Below are 21,899 nucleotides of genomic sequence, written 5' to 3'. Positions count from 1 at the left end.
TGTAGTATTAAGAATTTAAGATGTTTATAAAATATGTAGCATGTGAATTTTTTTTGAAATTGTATTGGCTGCTCGAACATCCAAAAACTTGTTAGAAATATGAGGAAACTCTAAGTTGTGTGTCGACTGTCGGCGGTATTCTAATTGTTACGATTAAAGAAATAAAAACATAAATAGAATGATGTTACAATGAAAAAAAAATCACTTGTAAGTCAAGTCGAAGAATTTTTATTATAAATTATGGTGCAATTAGTACTCTTGAATTGATGTACAATATTAATCAACTTCGCAGTGTGTAGATGTACCTAAATTTGCTAGCTAGGTAGTAGGTACCGATATGGAGTTATGAAAATTGAAAATAAAATTTATGTATTTCAAAACACCTCCTTATATATATAAATTGAAAATTTGATGATTGCTCTTAATCAAATTGAGTTGTTAAAAATTGAGTTTGTATCCTTTTAAAGAGGGCGTGGTGCGTATTATGATTTGTGTGCGCCTCCTACAATTTTAAATAAAATCTTAATTGTCATTTTTAATATTTAATTAATAATTATTTATAATTGCATAGCCGAAGTTTTGTTTTTAAATCTTTTAACATTTTTTAAAAAATCAATAACCTAAATTAAATACATCGTTAATAAAATAAAATTGAATTATTGTATTCATGTCTTGTTGGAATTGTCGGACCCTTGTTTTTCCTTTTAAAAGGAATAAATAAAAGAATACTTCGAATGAATCAACTTTAATTCAGTAGGACTGTAGGAGTAATAAATATAGCGTGATCCCTAAAATAGTACTATTAAATAAATAGATATTGCGTGATCCCCTCAAAAAGAAAAATAAAAAAATAAACATTTCGTGATGCCATAATTTCTATTTACCGAACTTTAAAATGAGTCAATAGATTTCGCCGCCACACTTCTCAACTAACACTTGTATATTAATCATTTCACTCAACAAACTCAAACATCTCAGAGAGAATGGAGAGAGCAATAAACAGGCAGAGAGTTCTGCTGGAGCATTTGCAGCCCACTTCCTACTCTCGCCATACCACTGAATCTTCTCTCTGCGTGAGTTTACATTCTTCATTTGCAAACAATTTAGGTGGAATATTTTATGTTTTTTCCGATATGACTTTCATTTGAGGCGTGTTGATTTAAATTGAATTGCTATGATTTTACTCGGATCGGCGGCATTGCTAGCTTTCTCTTTCAGTGAAATCGCCGAATTGTGTTTGATGCATCATTTATAACAGGAACATTCTTACCAAATCTGCACAATTAATTTAGAGAATTTTAACCACTTCTTTCAATGGAGTTATTTAGTTAAAAACTCAAAAAAGGTAGACTGTAATTGAAGTAATTGCTAATTATAAACACGGCAGAGAAGCTTTGTTACTAGCATTGAGTTAATGTGATTGAAAAATTAAAGTGAAGTTATTGGAATTCTCATTCTAATGATCTTGAAGCATCACATTGTTGTAGCGTTATAATTATGTGAAATCTTGACCCTATTCATCATCATGATTTTCTCCAAACAGCAATCCATATGTTCGGCGGGGGATGGCGGTGCATATCAAAGAACAACTGCTTTTGGAGATGACATTGTTATTGTCGCGTGAGTCGCCTTACTTTAATCATTTCGCTATCTTTTGTTTACTGCAATATGGACTTGTGAAAAGTTGCAACCTCTTAAGTGTTTCGTGCATCTATCGCGCTTTGCAGAGCTTATCGAACTGCCTTATGCAAAGCCAAGCGAGGGGGGTTCAAGGATACCCTTCCAGATGATTTGCTTGCCACTGTACTAAAGGTAAGCTTTAGTTTTCATTTAAGGACGACTATCAGCTCGGATGGGACAAGATTTGCTGAATTTAAATCTGAGATCCGAAAGAACTTTTCTAACTTGTTTCTAGTTGATTCTAGATATGGCATATGATAGTTCTCTTTTCCGCGTAAAATAGTCCCTGAAATTGGGTTATAACTCAAAGTTGACAAGAAAGCACCTTGGCTAGAAGTAGAACTTTCCCAATATGTTGTTTGTTGTCAAATATTGCTCTGGTTTGATTCTTGAATTAGGTGTAAGATACCTTTTTCTTCAACCATGATGTTCTTCTCTTATTCATTTCGTATCTTTCTCCTGATTGCAGGCGTTGATAGATAGAACAAATATTAATCCTGCTGAGGTAGGAGATATAGTTGTAGGAACTGTCCTGGCTCCAGGTTCACAAAGAGCTATTGAGTGCCGGATGGCAGCTTTCTATGCTGGTTTTCCTGGTATACGTTCTCCGAATGCAAAATCTCTTTCTGTTCCTTCTTACATTTCATGTTGCTGAATATTGTATCCTTTCAAGTTTATTTGAATCTTGTGATATCCCATATTCTCATGAAACATGTATTTTCACCTTTGTACAATTTTAAAGCCCCTTTCTTTAGGTTGTTACTCACCAATTCTGACACTTCATTTATAAACAGATTCGGTACCTCTCAGAACAGTCAATAGACAATGTTCTTCTGGTCTCCAAGCTGTTGCCGATGTTGCTGCCTTCATAAAAGTTGGATATTATGATATAGGTAATAATGAACCACTCAATTTAATGGTTAAAACCTCTTATGCTGACCCTTAGCCATTATTAACATTGTATAGGCATTGCTGCTGGATTGGAGTCTATGTCGGTAAACAATATCGACCTGCTCAAGTCAGATAACCCAAAAGTATATGCAAGTTAGATTATGCCTTTATTCTCTTTGCTAAAAAGCATGCTATGAATTGGAAAACTGACTGCTTCCACTGTCATTTGCTGTTTGCAGATAGAGAAGTTCACTCAAGCTCGCGACTGTCTCCTTCCAATGGGTATTACTTCAGAAAATGTTGCAGAACGCTTTGGAGTAACTCGTGAAGAACAGGATCAAGCTGCCGTGAGTTTCCTTCATTGTTGTAAAAAGTCGATGTATGTTATCTATCGGTGAATGATCTAATTCTATCCTACTTGAAATGGAAACAGGTTGTTTCTCATCAACGAGCTGCTGCTGCAATTGCAGCCGGGAAATTTAAAGATGAAATAGTTCCAGTTTCTACTAAGGTAAAATGAACTTGCGACATACTCATTAATGTGTTATAGATATTACCTTCAGGTTGTTTTGGCTCATGAATATTTCTTTGAAGCTTGTCGACCCAAAAACAGGGGAGGTGAAACCTGTTATAATCTTAGTAGATGATGGGGTTCGACCAACCACAAACATGAGCGCTCTAGCAAAGTTGAAGCCTGCATTCAAGAGCAACGGCACTACAACAGCTGGTAAAAGAATTATTTAATATAGAATGCCATGTGAACATTAGATGAATATATGATACTTTCTTGACATTGTATATGACTAAGATAACCTTCTGATTTCTCAGGAAATGCAAGTCAGGTGAGTGATGGTGCAGGAGCTGTTCTGCTGATGAAACGAAGTTTAGCTATGCAAAAGGGGCTTCCGATTCTTGGCGTATTTAGGTGAACATCTCCTTGTGGATCTGTATGCTTGTTACTATTGTAACCTTGTCAATATTCCTTCCTAAAATATATTTTATGCGCAGGAGTTTTTCTGCTGTGGGTGTGGAGCCTGGTGTCATGGGTGTCGGCCCTGCTGTTGCTATCCCGGCCGCAGTCAAGTCAGCTGGTCTCGAACTCAAGGACATTGACTTGTACGAGATAAATGAGGTATTTATGTGATGAATAATAACAGTAGCAGTACTTTGTCAACTTCAAAATCATCTGATCACCATTGAATGCACAGGCATTCGCTTCCCAGTACGTATATTGCTGCAAAAAGCTCAACCTCGATACTGATAAAGTAAATGTAAACGGAGGAGCAATGGCCCTCGGACACCCCTTGGGAGCTACAGGTAATGCATCATTGCAACATTAGACTAAAAGAGCAATGACTGGTTGGATTAGTGATGAAAAATCTGCTTTCTCACTCAGGGGCTCGCTGTGTTGCTACAATCCTTAATGAGATGAAACGCCGTGGCAAGGACTGTCGATTTGGTGTCATATCTATGTGCATAGGTAACCATCCCCCTCTTGCTCCAGTACAAAGTGGCTAGGATTTTGGACATGTACATGAATTCTGTTACTGGATATGCAGGTTCAGGCATGGGTGCTGCTGCTGTGCTCGAAAGAGGGGATTGCGTTGACGACCTCACCAACGCCCGTGCAACCAGTTGAATCACCTTCTTGTCCAAGGATGCAGAATAATGTACTATGCTGTTTATCGATTTGTAATATTTTATAGAACAAGCGTGTGAGTTCAATCATTGCATCTCGTATTAATAAAACTCATATTTCAATAATCGTGATGAATTATATCAATAATCAAAACTATATTTTGGTTTAAAATGAAGATTTCATTCATTTTTTCTTTTTTTTTACAAAAGCATTTATTTGTTTACTTTATCTATCTTGAAATGAGATTTTTCAATAAACTCACAAATAACTAGTAACTTGTTAGATCTAATGAACCATATATGACGCATGATTCATTATTCTGATTTTTATAATTTTTTTGGGTTGGTAATTAATACTCGTGCAATGAACATGATATTATGAAGTATTTTAGTTGATATTTTGCAAAATCATTCAATCTATTCTAGTGAGATGATTTTAAATAAAAATATTGATATACATCAAACGTATATATCATTGTAAAAATATGTAGAAAATGAAGTAGTTGTTTATTCACTACTTAGTACATGCATGTTCTTATTTTGTGTAAAAGTGGGAGATATGAAAACACCGCATTTAATACTACTAATTGAAAGGTGTAATTTAATAATATGAATAATTTTATATCATTCCATCCACGTTCCATTCCATTACACCAATAATAGCATCAAATTAGGATATAAACAAGTATATTCATAGATTAACAAAGTGGCAGCATCGACAGTTCACTAAACTATAGAAGATGATCCCACATTCCACATTTCCAAGCTCAAGAAAAGAGAATAAGCAAACCACATTCCACATTTCCAAGCTCAAGAAAAGAGAATAAGCAAAACAAATTTAAGGAAGAGAAAATTGACATTTCAAGTGATACAAATGCTTGCTGAAAGGTTATAATACCAATCCAGTGTAAGATAAAAGGATAGAGAAAGATCACACATTATCAGCAAGCTGAAAAGAATGAAAACAAAAGATGATCTTGATTATTCTTTCCAAATCATGTGGGAAAACCACATTTATATACAAACAAGCCCAGAGATAACGCAATCGCCACGTTGATTATTCTGAGGTGGATCCGGCACATTTTGGTCGTGAATCAGGTCAGACGAGACAAGACAAGACACTTGCTTCCCTATTGTTGACCTCCATCCGGCTCGGCACGTGTTGTGCGTGCCAGACGCCGACGTCGTCTAGGATTTGGAGGGGCACTATCATTAAGATCGGTCAGTATATTAAGGTCTGTATCACGATCCTCGCCATCGTCTTCATCCTCATTATGTTGATGGCCCAACAGACTTTCACCCCAGAGATAGCGACGCCTGGGATAGTTTCCAGTAGCTCGGCGATGTCTTGCAAACTGCCTTGACCGGCCACCTCTTGGCTCAGCTCCAGGTTCCAGCGAACCAAACATTTGAAACAAGAATAAGGTGCTTAACAGCCGGCTACCCTCACCACCACCTCCATTTCTGTCACTTTCACCAGAAAGCCTATCTCCACCATCAATCACATAGTCACCGAAGACAACAGCACCTGGCATGGCAGAACGAATTGCACTAACAATATCATTGTATTCCCTCTGACCTTCAAGGCGATGCCATGCTCTTTGTCTAGATGGGTCGACATCAGCCGGGCGCACTGTTGGATGAACTCTTCTTGCGTGCCTACGCAGCTCTCTGTAACTACCAGAGAATGAACATGATTCATGAGAGCAACTTCTAGTCTTTAGGTTGAGGTACTTTCTAGTCTCCTCAATAACTTTCCAACCCAAAACCTTCCCACGACATAGAGGGCATCTCAGATTCGACACTTCTTCAGAATTCTCCATGTTGGGTTCCCCATTATCAAGGTTTTCCAAAACTCCTCCTCCTTGTTCGCCATAACTAGGATTAGCATTGTGGATATTGTGACCACCCGAATCTCCCTGAGGCATGCCCGTGTGTCCCATAGAGCTAGTTTGTGTCTGGGTGTCATTTGCATGATTTGTCGTCACTGTCAAGTCCAAATTCCCACTCAAAACAGAATCATGATTACTTTCAGGTACCAAACTAGTTGCAGATAAGTTGTCTACATTTGCCTCTTTCAGTTGTTTATAACGATCCAAACAATTTGAATGCCTATAGCTAGTATCACATATGTACGAGCGACAACTTTTATCATGGGAACTGCAAATGAGAAGAACAGCATTGTGGGGGTGGTCCATGCATATGGGACATAAGGCTTCATCCAATTCCTTGTACAGATGAGACACATCTGAGTCATTTGATATGCTTCTTTTCCTACTAGCCATTTTATGTGCACTGCGATATATTACTAATATTGAATGCATTAGCATAAAATTTTTAATCCATAGCAATAAAGGATAGCATACTGCAGACAACTTTATGAATGCAAATAATTAATAGTGAGTAATGAACAATTCCAAACATCCATCTCAGTTCAATTCACCAGGTCATAAACAAATAAACGCCAAACCCCAATAACCCATGCTATCATATAACCTCCAAACAACCCAACTTCATTGTCATAAGAGCACACTTCATCTATAAATCCACAAAAAGAATAAAGACACGGCCTAAACAATGTGACAGATCTTAAAGAAAGATCAAAAGGGACCTACTTTAGAATATATATCAGAATTTTATTACTACTATGACCCCTAAGAACAGGTACGATGTACACCAACATGCCACAAGTTTGCAAGGCATGATTCTTAGTGATCTGTCAATAGAAATGCACCTATATATTTCAGGCCACCAAATAACCAAATGAGTCCTCATAGGTGGTAATAAACCAAAACAGGCAACTACTTACCAGTTACCACAAAATAATTACGACTCACCATCCCTTACGATCTGAAAAGGCGAAGGACTGGGTAAATACAAACAAGGAGGACTGTGCTTATTTTAAATGACCACACAATTTCAGCTGATACAGAAGTTTGCAGATATTTATATGACACAGAATGTCACGTAATCCCATCATGTAACATGAAATGTTATGAAGGTAATAACACATTTCTGTACACATCGGCCATATTAGTTTTACTCACCGCTAAAAGGCACTGAGATTTCTCTTTTACTGGCAGCTTCAGATCCTTAAAACACAGGGTCTGAATCTTATAACGTTCTGAATTAGCAAATGACACAAAACAATATCTTTAGTTGACTTTATACTTATAACAAATCGGATGGCAAGCCTTCATGCACTTTTCATAACAACTATTCAGAAAAGCAGTGTATCCTAAAATTGTCGGAGTAATAAGGCTTCAAGTAAAGAATTATTGCATATTTGTGGATCCACAATCACCAAATGAGTCCCACAACCTGCAGTTGTATTATGGAACAAAAACGGTCATTTGCATAAGAATTAAGATCCAACTCTGCTATTAAAACAATGACAAACATATACTATCACTCAAGGTCCACTAGGAAAAGGACAAAGAAATAAAATCACTAAAACCAGAACGCAGTGGAGCTAGACGTGCCAACAAAAGCAAAAGCTTGGTTAACTTGCTCAACTAAATCTAACCCAAATACCCAACTATTATCATTCTGCAAAATTGTCATGACGTGAGAGTGTTTCATCTACATATGTCATCTTCCTTACAAACTGTAGCAGAGAATAATCAATGCTATACAATCCGACCTACCAAAAATTTGTTCAAGCAAGCAAACATATTACTGGGGGAACAAAACCCCTATATCCTCATCAGAATCATGAGCTACCAACTTAAACAAAATGAATTCACCTCGTTGTTCTGATCAAACCCTTGAGATAACCTACTTGCTTCAAATTAAACTTAAGCAAGGCGGTAGATATTCAAAAAAAATACTCCATTTTAAAAGTTTTGCATCGATTCATGAAAACAATTACTAATCCCCATCAAATTCTAGAAACTCTAAAACTTAAAAATCCATTTCCCAATTCTACGCCCGTAAAAGTAACAATCTTTGAAGTATCATCAGTAAGATCCTCATATTATCCATAAAATACATAAGAATAATGAAATCACACGACATCTCAACAAGTAAGCAATTATTATTGCAAACATCCGCAACAATTGAACGGGGAAACCAAATTAAGGCAAAATTAACCGAGGAAAAGGTTCCACGTGAAGCGAACACAAAAACGACGAATTAAAGGTGCGGAATTACAGTAGAAATTAGAGATGGAGGTGCGATTATCCTTAGATTGATTGATTGATCGATTGAGTAGGGGGAATTTTGGATTAATTGAATGAAAGAAAAATTTTGGGGTGGATTTGACGATATGAATTCCGATCAGAATAGGGTTGATTGTTGAATATGGTGAAAGAGGATAGAGAATGAATAGTTGCAGTAATATTTATTGAATGAACAAATTAAAAAAAATGTTTTCTTTTTAGTAATAATGATCATGTTTGGTTTTTAAGTGGGTTGATACAAAATGAAAAGGAAATAACCACCCCCAATTTGCAATGATTTGCTTTTACCTAACTCAAATTAAAGATATAAATGGGTATATTAAAATCGTAAAATCTGGATACATTTAGATCATCATCTTACTTCTTAGGTCATCTCCAACCATTTACGCCAAATTCAAAACCATTTTTGAGTATATGTCACACTAAAAAGTAGTTTTACTCCAACCATTTACACCATCTTTAAGTTTACACCATTTTTGAGTATTTCTTTAACAAAATTTTGGAGTAAACACCATATTTGGTGTTACTTCATTAAAAAACTCAAAAATGGGTTTGAGTTTGGTGTATGGTTGGAGAAATTATCTACACTAAAAATGAGTTTTGGCGTACGGTTGGAGATGGTCTTAGATATACTCTAAAAATAAGTTTTGGTGTGGATCTTCTCCAACCATACACTAAATTTAAACTCATTTTTTGTGTTTTTTTGAAACAACACCAAATATGGTGTTACTGCAAATTTTCTATGAGACAAAAATTAAAAAATTGTGTAACTTTTGAATTTGATGTAAATGGTTGGAGTAAAACTACTTTTTAGTGTGACATATACCTAAAAATGGGTTTGAGTTTGATGTAAATGATTGAATATGGTATTGGAGACTTTAATTATACCGTATTTTATAAAGAACACTTTGTTCTTGAATTATGACTTAAATTTAGAAGCGTTCAATTTTTTCATACGGACATCATCTAACTTACCAGTGACTTAAATTATGCTGTTTTTGTATAAAGAAAACTTTGTTCTTAAATTATGACTTAAATTTAGACATATTGAAGTTTTTTCATACGAGATGATTGCGAACACAATCTGACCTTCTTAGAGCATCTCCATCCGTGCTCTTAGCTAAGAGCACGGAAGTGGACTCAGACCCACACTTTTACTCTATGTCCTTAGCTAAGAGCACAACACCCACATCCGTGCTCTTAGCTAAGGACAAGCTCAAGGGTCTCACCATTCTATTATTCAATTTAAATACTCCAATTATTAAAAACATTTCTACATTATAAAAATACATTAAAAAATAAAAATTAGATAATTAAAATCCTAAAAAATAAAAATTACATAATTAAAATACTAAAGAATAAAAATACATAATTAAAATCCTAGAAAATAAAAAAGTACATAATTAAAATCCTACAAATTAAAAATTACACACGTGGAAGACTAGTCCTCTAACCCCAATTGCCTCTTGAGACCCCGGATCATTTGCTCATGTGTTGCAAGTTGATTCGGAGTCATCTTAGACGTATCGTTCAAATAGAGTTGACCCAGGAGAGTCCACAACGAGTTGTTCGGGGGTGGAGGAGGCACAAAGGGAGCGGGAGCGGGGGCGGCTGGAGTCGGGGCGCGACGGCGGGTAGCCGTCGCCTTCTTCCTCCCTTGCGGCCGGCGGGAACTGCTCGGGCCAGCGTCGGGGCTACCCAAGTTAGTTCCGGCAAGCTGGGTAGCCACATCATCGGAGGCGTCGTCGGATAGGGCTACCGACCTCGACCGTTTGCTAGAGGAGCTGGAGGAGGATGCTACTATGCCGCCCCCATACTTCGGATGTCGGCGCCCCTCCTGCCAACAATCGAGGTACTTGAACGGTATCATCTCCAAGCTTTGGTAGGTCGCCAAGGCGACACTGATGATGTTGAGCTCGCTCGTGCCGCTCCCCGCTCTTCCTGTTGGAAGTACCCCTGGAACTTACCGATTGCTAAGTTGCATCTGTAGACGCAATTGCGCACCATACTCTCATTGCGACGGATGGTTCCCCCCGGCCGGGTTTTATTGTAAAGGCGAGTGATGCACCACCAATACGTATCCCCGGTTTGGTTCGTGCCAACGTCCGGATCTTCGGAGACTGCCAAGTAGACTTTGAACATCGTCATCATCTCACCCGGAGTGTGTGGGGTGTGGGTGCCACGAACAGGAGGAGTAAGAGTAGGAATAGAAGTAGGAGTAGGAGTAGAGTTGCTGCTCCCTCCTGAACCCGGAGGCATTTTGGTCGTGCACCGGGTAAGGACGGTAGCCACCCGAAAATTGCGAACTTTGGGTTTGAGGAGGGGCCGTAAATTGCGTTTCCGGACTAAATCCGGCCTCGGAGTCGAACCAATCGTGGTTCCAACCGCGATTGCCGAGGGGTGATCGCCGGAGCCGGACATTGTGTAGTGTGGTGGGAATTTAGATGAGAGAGTATGAGGAAAAAAGATGAGAGAATGTAGATGATGATTGAATAGATGAGAATGTGATTTTTTTGTGTTGAAGTGAGGGTATTTATAGATGAAAATGTGAATTTTGGGGGAAAAAATTTGAAAAATAAATTAAAAGTGGGGAGAAAACGGATATATTTTTTTGAGATGTGAGAATTTTTTTTTAAACATTTTTTTTAATTAATTTCGCATTTAAAAAAAAATTAAATAAGCCAACGGCTATGCCGTTGGCGAATAAGGCGACGCCACGTGTGCTGCTCAGCGGCACGGACGGACGAGCTCCATCAGCGGACGGACGAGCCGGTGCTCAGTCGCACGAACAGACGAGCAGATACCTCTTCACCGCTGCGGATGCTCTTATTAATAGAAAAACATCAAATTTTACTGCTATTCGAACCCAATACATTTGACTTTAAATATTAGCCAATTACTCCTACAATAACGCAACACATTATGATTGGATCAAAATTTATAATTTTTCTAACCATTCAATGTAATAATAACAAAGCAACATTACATACATATTCTTTTTTCACCAAAACAAGATAATTATATTTCTAAATGTTAGATTATAAATACTTTTAAAGATATATTGATAGGGGAGTGTTACAATGCCACCACCTCTTTAAATAACACCATACTACATTCCTAATTAATCATTTGTACACGTGGACTAATAAGCTGCACGTGGCGAAAAAAAAAAAAAAAAAAAAAAAAAACTTAAAAAGACTGCCATCAATATGTTGTACTACACAGCAATATCCAACACGCTATACAATAATCTATAGATTGATGTATAGCGTTTATAATATTATTGTGCAGCGTTTATAATATTATTGTGTAGCGTTTATAATACTCCCTCCGTCCCAGTTTAAGAGTCACATTTTGCCATAAAAGTTCGTCCCAGTTTAAGAATCACATTTAGAATTTTTCATATTTGGTCATACAATTTTACCCCATTGTTAATTAAAATGTCATTATCTACATTAAAATAAACCAAAACAAAAATAAAAAACCAAAAAGTCCAAAAAGAACCCACATTCAACCAACTCACTTCATTTATTACACACTCCACCATTCACTTCATTAATTACACACTCCACCGATTTCTTAAAACTCGTGCGATAACTAAATGACACTCCTATTGTGGGACAGAGAGAGTATTGCTGTATAAGTGGTGTCACTTTAAAAGGTGTTGTCATTTTAACATAAATCTATATTGATAATCATAAAATCAGGCTAAAATTTAGTATCTCCCACGTATTTAAAAAAATTAGATATTATAGTAAATTTTCATTGCATTTATTTTTTTTTCTGAAAATAAACCGAACCCGTATGATTTACCCTCAATTTACGATTTTTACGAACAAATTTTAAATTAATGAGAACTGTCAAATTAGACAAAAATGTGTAATTTTATGGATCACACAAGCAAAATTTTCTAATGATAGTCATTTCATATATTTTCTCGTGTTACATTAGATGTGTGTAATTATTTTATACCGACTACCATTAATGTAAGATTTCAAATCCTTATCATATTTCCACCTAATTAATATTACATGGCAATGAATGTTTAATGAATGTATACTTAAACTCAATAAATTATTTGCATTTATATAAAATTTACAAAGTAATTATACAATATAACAGTAATAATACTTATATTAAGGTTATTGGCCCCATTTTGGCCTAATTTACCAAATTTTATTTATGTGAGTTTTCTAAGCTATAGATGATGAAATTTTTATGGATGTATGTATAGGTAATTGTATGAATTCTGGGAGAAGGCGATGAACTGAGAAAAGTGAGGAAGAAATTGGTTTGGCCAAAGGAGATAAAGTGAAGAACATGTTCTGCGTTGATTTCGGCCACGCGCTAACCGTCGCGTTAAACAACCAAAATACTCCACTTTCATGAATTTTACGCATTTTAATTTGATTTAATTTTGCTTCCCACGCTTTTGAACGTGGCTGTGCCCCTAACTGACTGGCCACGCATCCAATTCACGCTCACTGTGTGTATTCTACGCATTCGCGCACCGATAACCGCCTGCGGAAGTAGATCAGAAGCCGATGCATCCGGAGATGGTAGCGCCGCCGGTGCCGAAGCCGGATGAGGCAGGTTCTTCGACGAGCTCCGAAGAAGTTTCCGTGAAGTTCGATGGAGATGCCGGTGCTAGTGCTACCGCTAATGGAGGCGGCAGCGGTTCCTCTGGTGAGTCGCTGTTTTTGTTTAGTGAATTCAGTTAATGGAATTTAGGATTGTGAGTTGTGGTTCGGAGCTGGAGTTGGTGGTGAAGTTGTAGAGGTTTTTGTTTGCAATTGATGGTTTGAAATTTAAATTGTCGCTCTGTTCGAGTTATTATGAGTTCGGTTGAGTTAATGAGTTTGCTAATTTGTGGTTAATTGTGATTGATGGTGGAAATACTTGGAACTGTAGAATTTGAAGTTCCAGTTGATGTTGAACATGTTAGCCTTGCAGCTGGCTCCAATAGCGTACATACAGAAGTTGATGAGGAGGTTCTTGATGCAACAGACATTCAGTATATTCCACCATTGCAGATTGTAATGCTAATTGTTGGAACTCGTGGAGATGTGCAGCCATTTGTTGCAATTGGAAAGCGACTACAGGTTGAGTCAATATTGCAATGGAAACTACAGTATTTGCTTATCAATTAATTAGAATCTCATTTAGCAATCAAAAAGCAACATTTGGGTGTCTCAAACTATTTTAATTTGTTGTTTAAAGTTTCAATGCATTTTGGTAAACATATATTTCTGCTTTCACTTAGCCCAAATCTATGAGTGGTAAAAATCAGAGTCCTTTAGTACATGCACCTATTTCCATCCCCTGTTGTTGTATTCATCCTTATTCTTCTACTTGATCTTTCTTTTTTGTGTCCGGAAAAAACTTTTTTTATCTCTATAATCGTCTCTCCACATGTGTGATTCCAGTAGGGAACTGAGCATCTATTCAAGGCAAAATGTGTATATGTTAGTAGCCCTTCAAAACCCTGGATAAAGATGTTCGACGATGTGTGTTCTGGGTTTAAGATTGTAGTATGCGCCAAGGATTTTTTTCTTTAGTACATTTGAAATCCATCTTATAAAGTCCTTACTGAAGATACTTAGTGCAGGATTATGGCCATCGTGTGAGATTGGCCACTCATTCAAATTTCAAAGAGTTTGTCTTGACATCTGGATTAGAATTCCATCCTCTTGGTGGGGATCCAAAAGTTCTTGCCGAATGTATGTTTCTATACCTTCATTCTTAAAGCAGGTCTTCTTATTACTTAGGGACTCGGTTGTGGTTTATCATATGTTTGTGAGACTTTGTTCTCCCCTACAAAATATGATGCTTGATCATTTCTTGACTTCAAGTCTTCATAGATTAAAAAAAGCATAGAAGTGTTTCTCTTTGAGTTATGGTCAAGTGTGAAGTGACCTTTCTGAATACAAGGCTTGATATAACATCGCCACTAATCAATATATTTTTCTACTTCATTTAGTAGTTGATGTCAGAATCATTCTGTGTTAAGTACTTCTTGCAATGTGAATCTTGATATATGTGGTCTCCCCATGTTATAGTGACATTTGATCCTCTTAATGGGATGCATAAATAACGGATATAACTTCTTTCTTTACAGACATGGTAAAAAACAAAGGGTTCTTGCCTTCAGGGCCTTCAGAAATACCAATTCAAAGAAATCAAATGAAAGAGATAATATATTCACTGCTTCCAGCATGCAAAGATCCTGATAAGGACACTGGGATTCCTTTTAAAGCAGATGCAATTATTGCCAATCCTCCTGCATACGGTTAGATAATGCAACTTAGCATGTCTTGGCTCTCTGAAAACTGGTTTTTCAAGTTTTCATTACATGGTTGCAAACTTGCATATTTGCATAGTCTTCCTTGCAATTTTTCATGTTTTTGCACTTAATTGCTTGTTTGGTTCACGGAGAATGTTTTATCTCAAAGTTGTGGCTGTGGGGAGGGTTCTGCCTTTACTTTAATTAATGGAAATTTTATTTCTCCATTCTGAATGTATATTAATATGCACTAGATATATCCTGAATTAAGTATCCCCATTTTGAGAGTTGAGTTGGTTTCTATGTTCATGAGTGTATCTCCACCTGTTTGTTGTGTTCTATTAGTGCATGGATAAACTGATATTGCTGATGAAATGACCATCTAGATTTGTATCAATTTATTGCAGGTCATACCCATGTTGCTGAAGCATTGAAAGTACCAATTCATATATTTTTCACAATGCCTTGGACGTAAGTATTTTCTATATCGTTTTAAGTCATGGAGAAAATTATTATCGTTCTAATTTAGCAAAAAAATAAATATAGTGGATCTCTTAACAAGTTTGTCCCTCATGCTATCATGTTCACTTACTAAACAATGGTATTTTGCAGGCCTACAAGTGAATTCCCTCATCCATTGTCTCGTGTTAAGCAATCAGCTGGATACAGAGTGCGTTTTTAAGAGTTTGTTTAACTTGTATATCTTGCGGTTTGTGATTTTCTACAAAAATTATGATCAATCTATTTCTTCCTCACTACGATATCCCCTTTGTTTGAATTGCTTTACAGTTGTCGTATCAGATTGTAGACTCCCCTTGATTTGGCTAGGAATTCGAGACCCCCAAGCTCCTTCACATCCCAAAAGTAAACCCCGGACAAAGGAGAAACATGAAAAATGTGATTATTGTTTTTTTCTTTAGGGGTGGAGGTATCTTGTGACTGAGATTTTGTTAACATATTTCTTGAAGTTTTCTTCTCCAATATTGGAGTTTTGAACTTTCACTGTGGAAACTTTACCAAGTTTTGTGATTCAATGGTTGGCACTGAGTATTAATTGGAAAAACTGTTCGCCATAACTGTTCGCAGTTGCAAAATCCCCCTCCTTCCTGCAACAAAATATGCTGCACATGCAGTAGAGATATCTAAGTTGTGTCAAAGAGAACATTTTCATTTTCAGCTTGTTTGGCTTGGTCCTTTTGTACTTAACATTCAATGTGCTGATTTTTTTCTTCTATCTCCAGCCTGTCATGAGGCCGGAGGAAAATGACAAAGATAATCATTGAGGCTTTAGAAATAACTAAACAAAGAGGAATCATCAACAAAAGGATGGGGTGGCCTTGGTAACTGTAAGTTCTCTTTTTCCTGACTTTTTCCTGTCAATGATTTTCCAATTGTATATATATCCTACAGAAAATTGGCTCATTTAAGCTAATGCTTCTTGCTTCAGTGGCTAAAGAAAAAGACTTTGCATATCTTCTGGACAATTGTCCTTCCTCATGACTGGCTCTTCTTGCAGTGTGCTGCTGTGGTAAGTTGTTCATTAGTAGTAATAGTTTTGCACAGTGGTCCTTTATCTTACTAAGTGCACCATCCTATTTACTGATATTTGTATTGTTTGCAGGTGCACCATGGAGGTGCAGGAACAACAGCTGCTGGTCTTAAAGCTGCGGTAATGTCTTGGAGTTTTTGTTGGTCTGACATTTTATGTCGACTCTTTAATTCACATTTATTGGTAATGCAGTGCCCAACAACCATTATTCCATTCTTTGGTGACCAACCATTTTGGGGAGAAAGAGTCCATGCCAGAGGCGTAGGCCCTCCACCAATTCCAGTCGATGAGTTTTCACTCGAAAAGTTGGTTGAAGCAATTAAATTTATGCTAGACCCCCAGGTACCACACCTTAGATATTACCATGCTTTCTAGTTGAAGGTTGTGCACGTGTTGAGGCTAAGTGTATATGTTACATAGAAGGGATGAACTTTTTCTTTGGTTTAAATGTCATGGAGATCGATCTTTTTTGCAGGTAAAGGAGCGTGCGGTTGAGCTTGCGAAAGCCATGGAAAATGAAGACGGTGTTACAGGAGCCGTGAAAGCGTTCTTCAAACACCTTCCGCGTAAGAAACTTGAGGCCAACCCTGAGCCTACACCATCAAATATCTTCTCCTTAAGGAGATGCTTTGGTTGTTCTTAGAGGTGTAGGTAATCTTTGCTTGTCCACAAATTTATTATGATAGGCGTTGGTTATAAGAAAAGATGGATTAGTGTTTGATGAAAGAGCCCAAGTAGGAAGACCAATCATTGATTTAAGGATGGTCATACTCATACGTATCAACTTTCATGTGAAATGCAAAGCCACTTAGGGGTAGCACAAGATCATGTGTCAGCCAAATTAAAACCTCCCAGCTTGGATGAAATTGGGAAGCAATAAATCTCTTTTACATTTTGCTGATTATGAGGTATCAGTGGAGTTCAAAAATATAAAACTGTAAAATACAAGCTCATCGGCTCCACATTTTTTATACCCATCGATGAGAACATGGAGTAGTATTTAGGAAATTTCGCATAGCATCAGAAAAAGGCCGATGCTCCTTCGTTTCTAATGCAATGCATAGATGCCTTTTCCATGCAGATCTCTTGCTCCAAAAATTGTCTTAGTGGGTAAATATATAAAATCTTTATGCAAGTCGAAACTTGTTATAGAGCTCAAACTACCCCAGCTACACACAAATGCACGACATTGAAAATGTACAATGTCCTGTCCAAAGGAAATGCCAAAACCAGAGAATTCAACTCTAACAGGCATGATACTGATATATATATATATATATTTGTCGTCGTTACATCTATCGTCAAGTCCTATAGAGCCTGCATCTCAATTTTAACACCCAGTTCCATTTGCTGAGGTTGATGCTGGATCCTGACCATTGTCAGCGGCACTCATCTCCTGGACTGGAGGTGGATTGACCTACGGTCATTGGTTCGACAGGGAGCCTCTGATGAGCGTGACCTCATCTCCGGTGCTCCTGGCACAAGGCACACCAATGCATGCAGCAGTGCACCAAGCAAGGGTCGCATAGCGGAAATTCTGTATGAAAAATTAAAATAACTGAAAAGTTAGAAAGCTTCCCAATGACTGGAAAACAAAGCTGATCCTCGAAAGCATGACCTAAGCTAACTATTGTGGCTAAAATCATTATAGCTTTCTGCCCGAAAGAACAATATGACAAGAGTATCAAACCAGCTCAGAGAAGACTCATTGGTTAGTACAATAATTTGGCACAGACAAGAATAACTTCTTCCCATCTTTCCCAGGGACCCCTTCTTCCAAGACTAATTTTTCTCTAGATGAGTTTAATATACATCTACTGTTAATTAAGTGCTACTTCCCTGTAATTAGCTTCACATTTAATTAAAAATGCCAGTACTACTATTTAAAGAGATGCTACCTTGTACCCAGCATCACTGTATAGCAGTGCACTGAAACCCCAAGTGGAGTTGGGTATCAGTACAACTGGTGAAAGTTTTAGTGCCAAAAGCACAGACCGCGAGTTTAATGTACCAAGGTGGTCGCAAATTTGCACCGTGCAGACGCTTTTAAGACTAAGTCCCAAACTCATATAGTCATATTATATGCGTCTGCCATTTTGTTAGTAATTGGCAAGAGCTGAATTTGAGAGCAAATGCAAGTAAGAATGAGGCTGACTGCAAATTCCTAGGAACAAGTAAAACAAATTTTGTGCAACCACCAACCAGTAATACATTTTTTCACTTATGACAAATTTCGAATGAATTTGAAAGAAAATGCTTGAGAATTCTCCTACAACAGAAACAAAGTTAGCATTCGGCAGTTGTGCAACAAAAAAATTAATACATTTTCCAGAAATAGCAGCTCAATGAGAAGGTTATCTGAAAATGCAAATTTGAAGGTGGTGAAAATTGGTATCAGAACCATTTCATTATAAAGGCCGACTTATAAAAATAAATTTAGATCACCTTGAGATGATATTTCTTCTGCAGCGATTGCCTACAATTAGGCCAGTGTAGTAAATCCCACACATCCACCAACTGAAAACAAACCCTCACCAATGAGAAATGTTGTCCTTGGGTCAATAAACCATAGAGCAGCAGTTGCTACTGCAAATGCTATGCCACCCTCTACAAAGATAGCATGACAATGCAAGGGCCAGTCCACGGAGTATCTTCTCTCAGTTGCTCAACGCGGCCAAACAGAACACAAGGGCAAAATAGTCCTGTCCTAACTATTGCAGATCAAAGCATAAAATTTAGAACCATCAACCAAACAAAAGCAGAATTGAGACCCAAATATAAAGATGAATTTTAATTCTGTTTAATGAAGGACTTCAAATAAAGTAAAATCTGACAAATACCCTTTGACTTACATAGAGTCTATTAGTTAGTTAAGAGAGGTTAACTGGTCAATATATTATAAATCTTTCAATGATAAATGTATTGAACTTTATTATATACATTAAATCAACTCAAAAATATGTGTGGAAACCTTATTGTTAAGATTAAAGTGTAGACATTTAAACTCCAAGAAGACAGATAATTAAATGACAAAGCAATTGTTAACTGTTCACAAGTGTTATTAAGCTTGTGAAATTGAACTTCTCTTTCACTGAATGCATGATAACTTACAACTTTCCACATCTTCTGCACAACCAAATATTCCAGTAGTCCAGGTTCCTGAATAGCAGGAGCTTGGTAGCTTTCAGGTAGAGGCTGCCCACATTCATTACACTTTTGAACATGCAACTGCAAAATGAACCACAAAGATAGCTTTAACTATAAACATGTGAAATAAAAGGGGTAAAACGAGCAACACGGAATATCTGGAACGGAGTTTAATTTGCCTAGACTATCAAAATTAAGAACTACCAATAGGAAAAGTTTGGGCAAACTACTCAATGTTATGCTAAAACCAAATGTTGGTCTGGATCATCAACCAGATAATTTATCTAACCAGTTGGACTGCTTTTAACAAACATGGTTCAGAAAATGGAAAATGTTAGAATGTATCCATATTATCTGACAAGAAGAAAAGCTATATTTAAAGCACCAAATTCAATCACCAAACTTCTCTTTTCCAGTGGTTCACCAATGTTCAAAATTAACCTCCTACTTCAACTGATATTTAAAAGCATCAAGCTCAGCCACCACCAATTTACACATTACCAGCCGGCTTCACACCTAATGTTGGAAAGGTCTCAAGTGATTTAATCTTTCTAAGAACCACACTAATGTCAGCTGAAATAGGCCATCCATTTTCAATCGTGAAATAACTCGAGGAGCCAACAAGAACTCATATTAATAGATAAGGAACCATTGTTTCTGTGGTTTACTAAGACAAGAGCTCTATAGAGCAGCAGCAATCCAATTAATCTAAAGAAACAAGACTTCCTTTTTAACTTCTAGTTCTAGGGAAATCATTACGGAAATGTCTCCCGGATATTACATCAAATAAGCAAGAATTGAAGACAAAATTACTGGACAGGAGAAGGAATATAAAAGAAAACCCACATATGTTTACACCCTTTGAATTGGACAGATTGAAGACAATGAAACAATGTCACCTAAAGTTGAACATTCGGGTAAAAGCACCACAGGCTTAAGTGTTTTCTGTACATTACAAAAAGCACGGAACAAGCAGGATCCAATCAATTCGATCTAAACTACCATGACACAAATAAGCAGAAATTGTACCTGAGGCACATCAATGGGCAGATTGAGCTCGCCGGGCTTGATGTCCTCCATGGGCGCCTGATCCTTGGTCAATTTGACGTAACGTGAAGGGTGATCCTCCGCCATTTCTTTTTTTTGGTCAAAATGTTTGCTTTGAGAGAAAAGTAAAATGAACAAGTTCTCATTTTGCGCTATACTAAACGCATTTAATACTATTATGATTATTACTAGGACTAAATTATCCTCATCTATTTCATTATATTATTATGAATTTTGAATTTATCTACTATTTCCAATATAAAATCAAGTATTATGAAAGTATAGATATACATCAATTATAATCTTGTTCAGATGGAAATATTTATCGAATTTCATTAACTTTTTACACATATTTTGTACAGTAACTTGTAAATTGAACTAAAATAAAATTCATCCCCTTAAATATGGAATATAAAGTAACAACAAATTAATTTGGTTATATTTGGTTGTTAATTTGTTATCCCCTTAGTATATCTAAGTACATGGAATAAAAAATCAAGCTCTAAATCTCTTACAAAGGTATTTTATAAGAGTTGGTCTGAGTTGATGTAATTCTTTATCGTAGAGTATGTGAAGCTATCAGATCGCCTTCCTATACTTTAAACTATTAATACTTTTGGATGTAATGACACATAAGTATCAAGTGTAGTTTACGTCAGAAAGGATTTGAATATATTTGTAGTTATGATACTTTGTTATGTTTTGCTCATTTTATTTGAGCAACTATAATTGTGCTGATTTTGGGTGTTTTATTTTTCTGTTGGATTTTTATTCACTAATCTTCTGAAGACCCTTTCTTTTAGCACTTGGCAGCATGTTTGAGCTAAAAATGCAAACTAAAACATCTATTCGCAAGAAATATAAGGTTCATTTTTGTTCTCGAAAGTTCTAAGCTTTACTTCATCACCTTAAAACAGTTTCAATATATAAAAAAAAAAAAAAAAAAAAAAAGAACTTCTTTCAATAAATATCTATAAAATCTGTACTAGTATTAAGTGAAACGGTGGTGCTGGCTGGATTCAATTCAATACACAATCTTACTATTAAATTCAACAGTACAACAAAATAAGATAAAATGAAACTAATAAAAAGAAATCATAGTAACATCCAAGTATTGAAATAACAACAAAAAATTAAACAATATTGTCTGGAAAATTATGGACACAATAAGTAGTTATTTATTTGCAAGGAGATTTTCACGCAATGAAACATCTCATTATTAAATAGTGTTGGTTGATATTATCTATTTTTATGTTTTTTTTAAATTTTTTTGACTAAATTAGCAACTAATTATAGGCTAAAATACCGGCCCAATATGTAGATATTGATGATGATCATGTGTGGATTCTGGAACCCAAGAGCAATACCCATGCTTCCAGATGCCACCAATGCATCTTCCTCCCTCACTATAAAGGCAGAGGCAACTCCGGCTCCACTTGAAAACATTTCCAAGCAATTAGAAAAAATCTGAGTCATCTTTAGC

The 21,899-nt window shown here is 36.5% G+C and overlaps 2 protein-coding genes and 2 pseudogenes across 9 annotated transcripts; 2 read left to right on the top strand and 2 right to left on the bottom strand.

Annotated features, from left to right (window-relative positions):
• Window positions 1-919: 919 nt before the first annotated feature.
• On the top strand, window positions 920-4,406 carry LOC125211318 (3-ketoacyl CoA thiolase 1, peroxisomal-like). Its single transcript, XM_048111052.1, has 14 exons — window positions 920-1,073; window positions 1,544-1,620; window positions 1,728-1,812; window positions 2,150-2,276; window positions 2,475-2,573; window positions 2,647-2,714; window positions 2,811-2,918; window positions 3,005-3,082; window positions 3,166-3,298; window positions 3,400-3,496; window positions 3,580-3,703; window positions 3,780-3,888; window positions 3,968-4,051; window positions 4,131-4,406. Exons 1-14 carry the CDS (start codon window positions 984-986, stop codon window positions 4,208-4,210), a joined length of 1,359 nt encoding a protein of 452 aa, XP_047967009.1. The 5' UTR covers window positions 920-983; the 3' UTR covers window positions 4,211-4,406.
• Window positions 4,407-5,046: 640 nt separating this feature from the next.
• LOC125213551 lies at window positions 5,047-8,567 on the bottom strand. 8 transcript variants are annotated; one of them, XM_048114157.1, is made up of 4 exons: window positions 8,362-8,564; window positions 7,257-7,530; window positions 7,019-7,059; window positions 5,047-6,196 (listed from the first exon to the last, which is right to left on the bottom strand). In XM_048114157.1, exons 3-4 carry the CDS (start codon window positions 7,047-7,049, stop codon window positions 5,340-5,342), a joined length of 888 nt encoding a protein of 295 aa, XP_047970114.1. In that variant the 5' UTR covers window positions 7,050-7,059; window positions 7,257-7,530; window positions 8,362-8,564; the 3' UTR covers window positions 5,047-5,339. The 8 variants fall into 8 exon arrangements, with proteins under 8 accessions (XP_047970114.1, XP_047970116.1, XP_047970113.1 ...); XM_048114159.1 differs by having other exon boundaries at window positions 7,257-7,333; XM_048114156.1 differs by lacking the exon at window positions 7,019-7,059 and having other exon boundaries at window positions 5,047-6,504; window positions 7,257-7,333; window positions 8,362-8,567.
• A 4,053-nt stretch (window positions 8,568-12,620) lies between these two features.
• On the top strand, window positions 12,621-16,895 carry LOC125209897 (annotated as a pseudogene).
• A 1,648-nt stretch (window positions 16,896-18,543) lies between these two features.
• On the bottom strand, window positions 18,544-20,503 carry LOC125217063 (annotated as a pseudogene).
• Window positions 20,504-21,899: the final 1,396 nt, after the last annotated feature.

This window comes from Salvia hispanica, chromosome 3, assembly GCF_023119035.1.
Source record: "Salvia hispanica cultivar TCC Black 2014 chromosome 3, UniMelb_Shisp_WGS_1.0, whole genome shotgun sequence".
NCBI lineage: Eukaryota > Viridiplantae > Streptophyta > Magnoliopsida > Lamiales > Lamiaceae > Salvia > Salvia hispanica.
Note: the sequence above shows the minus strand (reverse complement) of the source record. Positions and strands in the feature narration are given on the sequence as shown.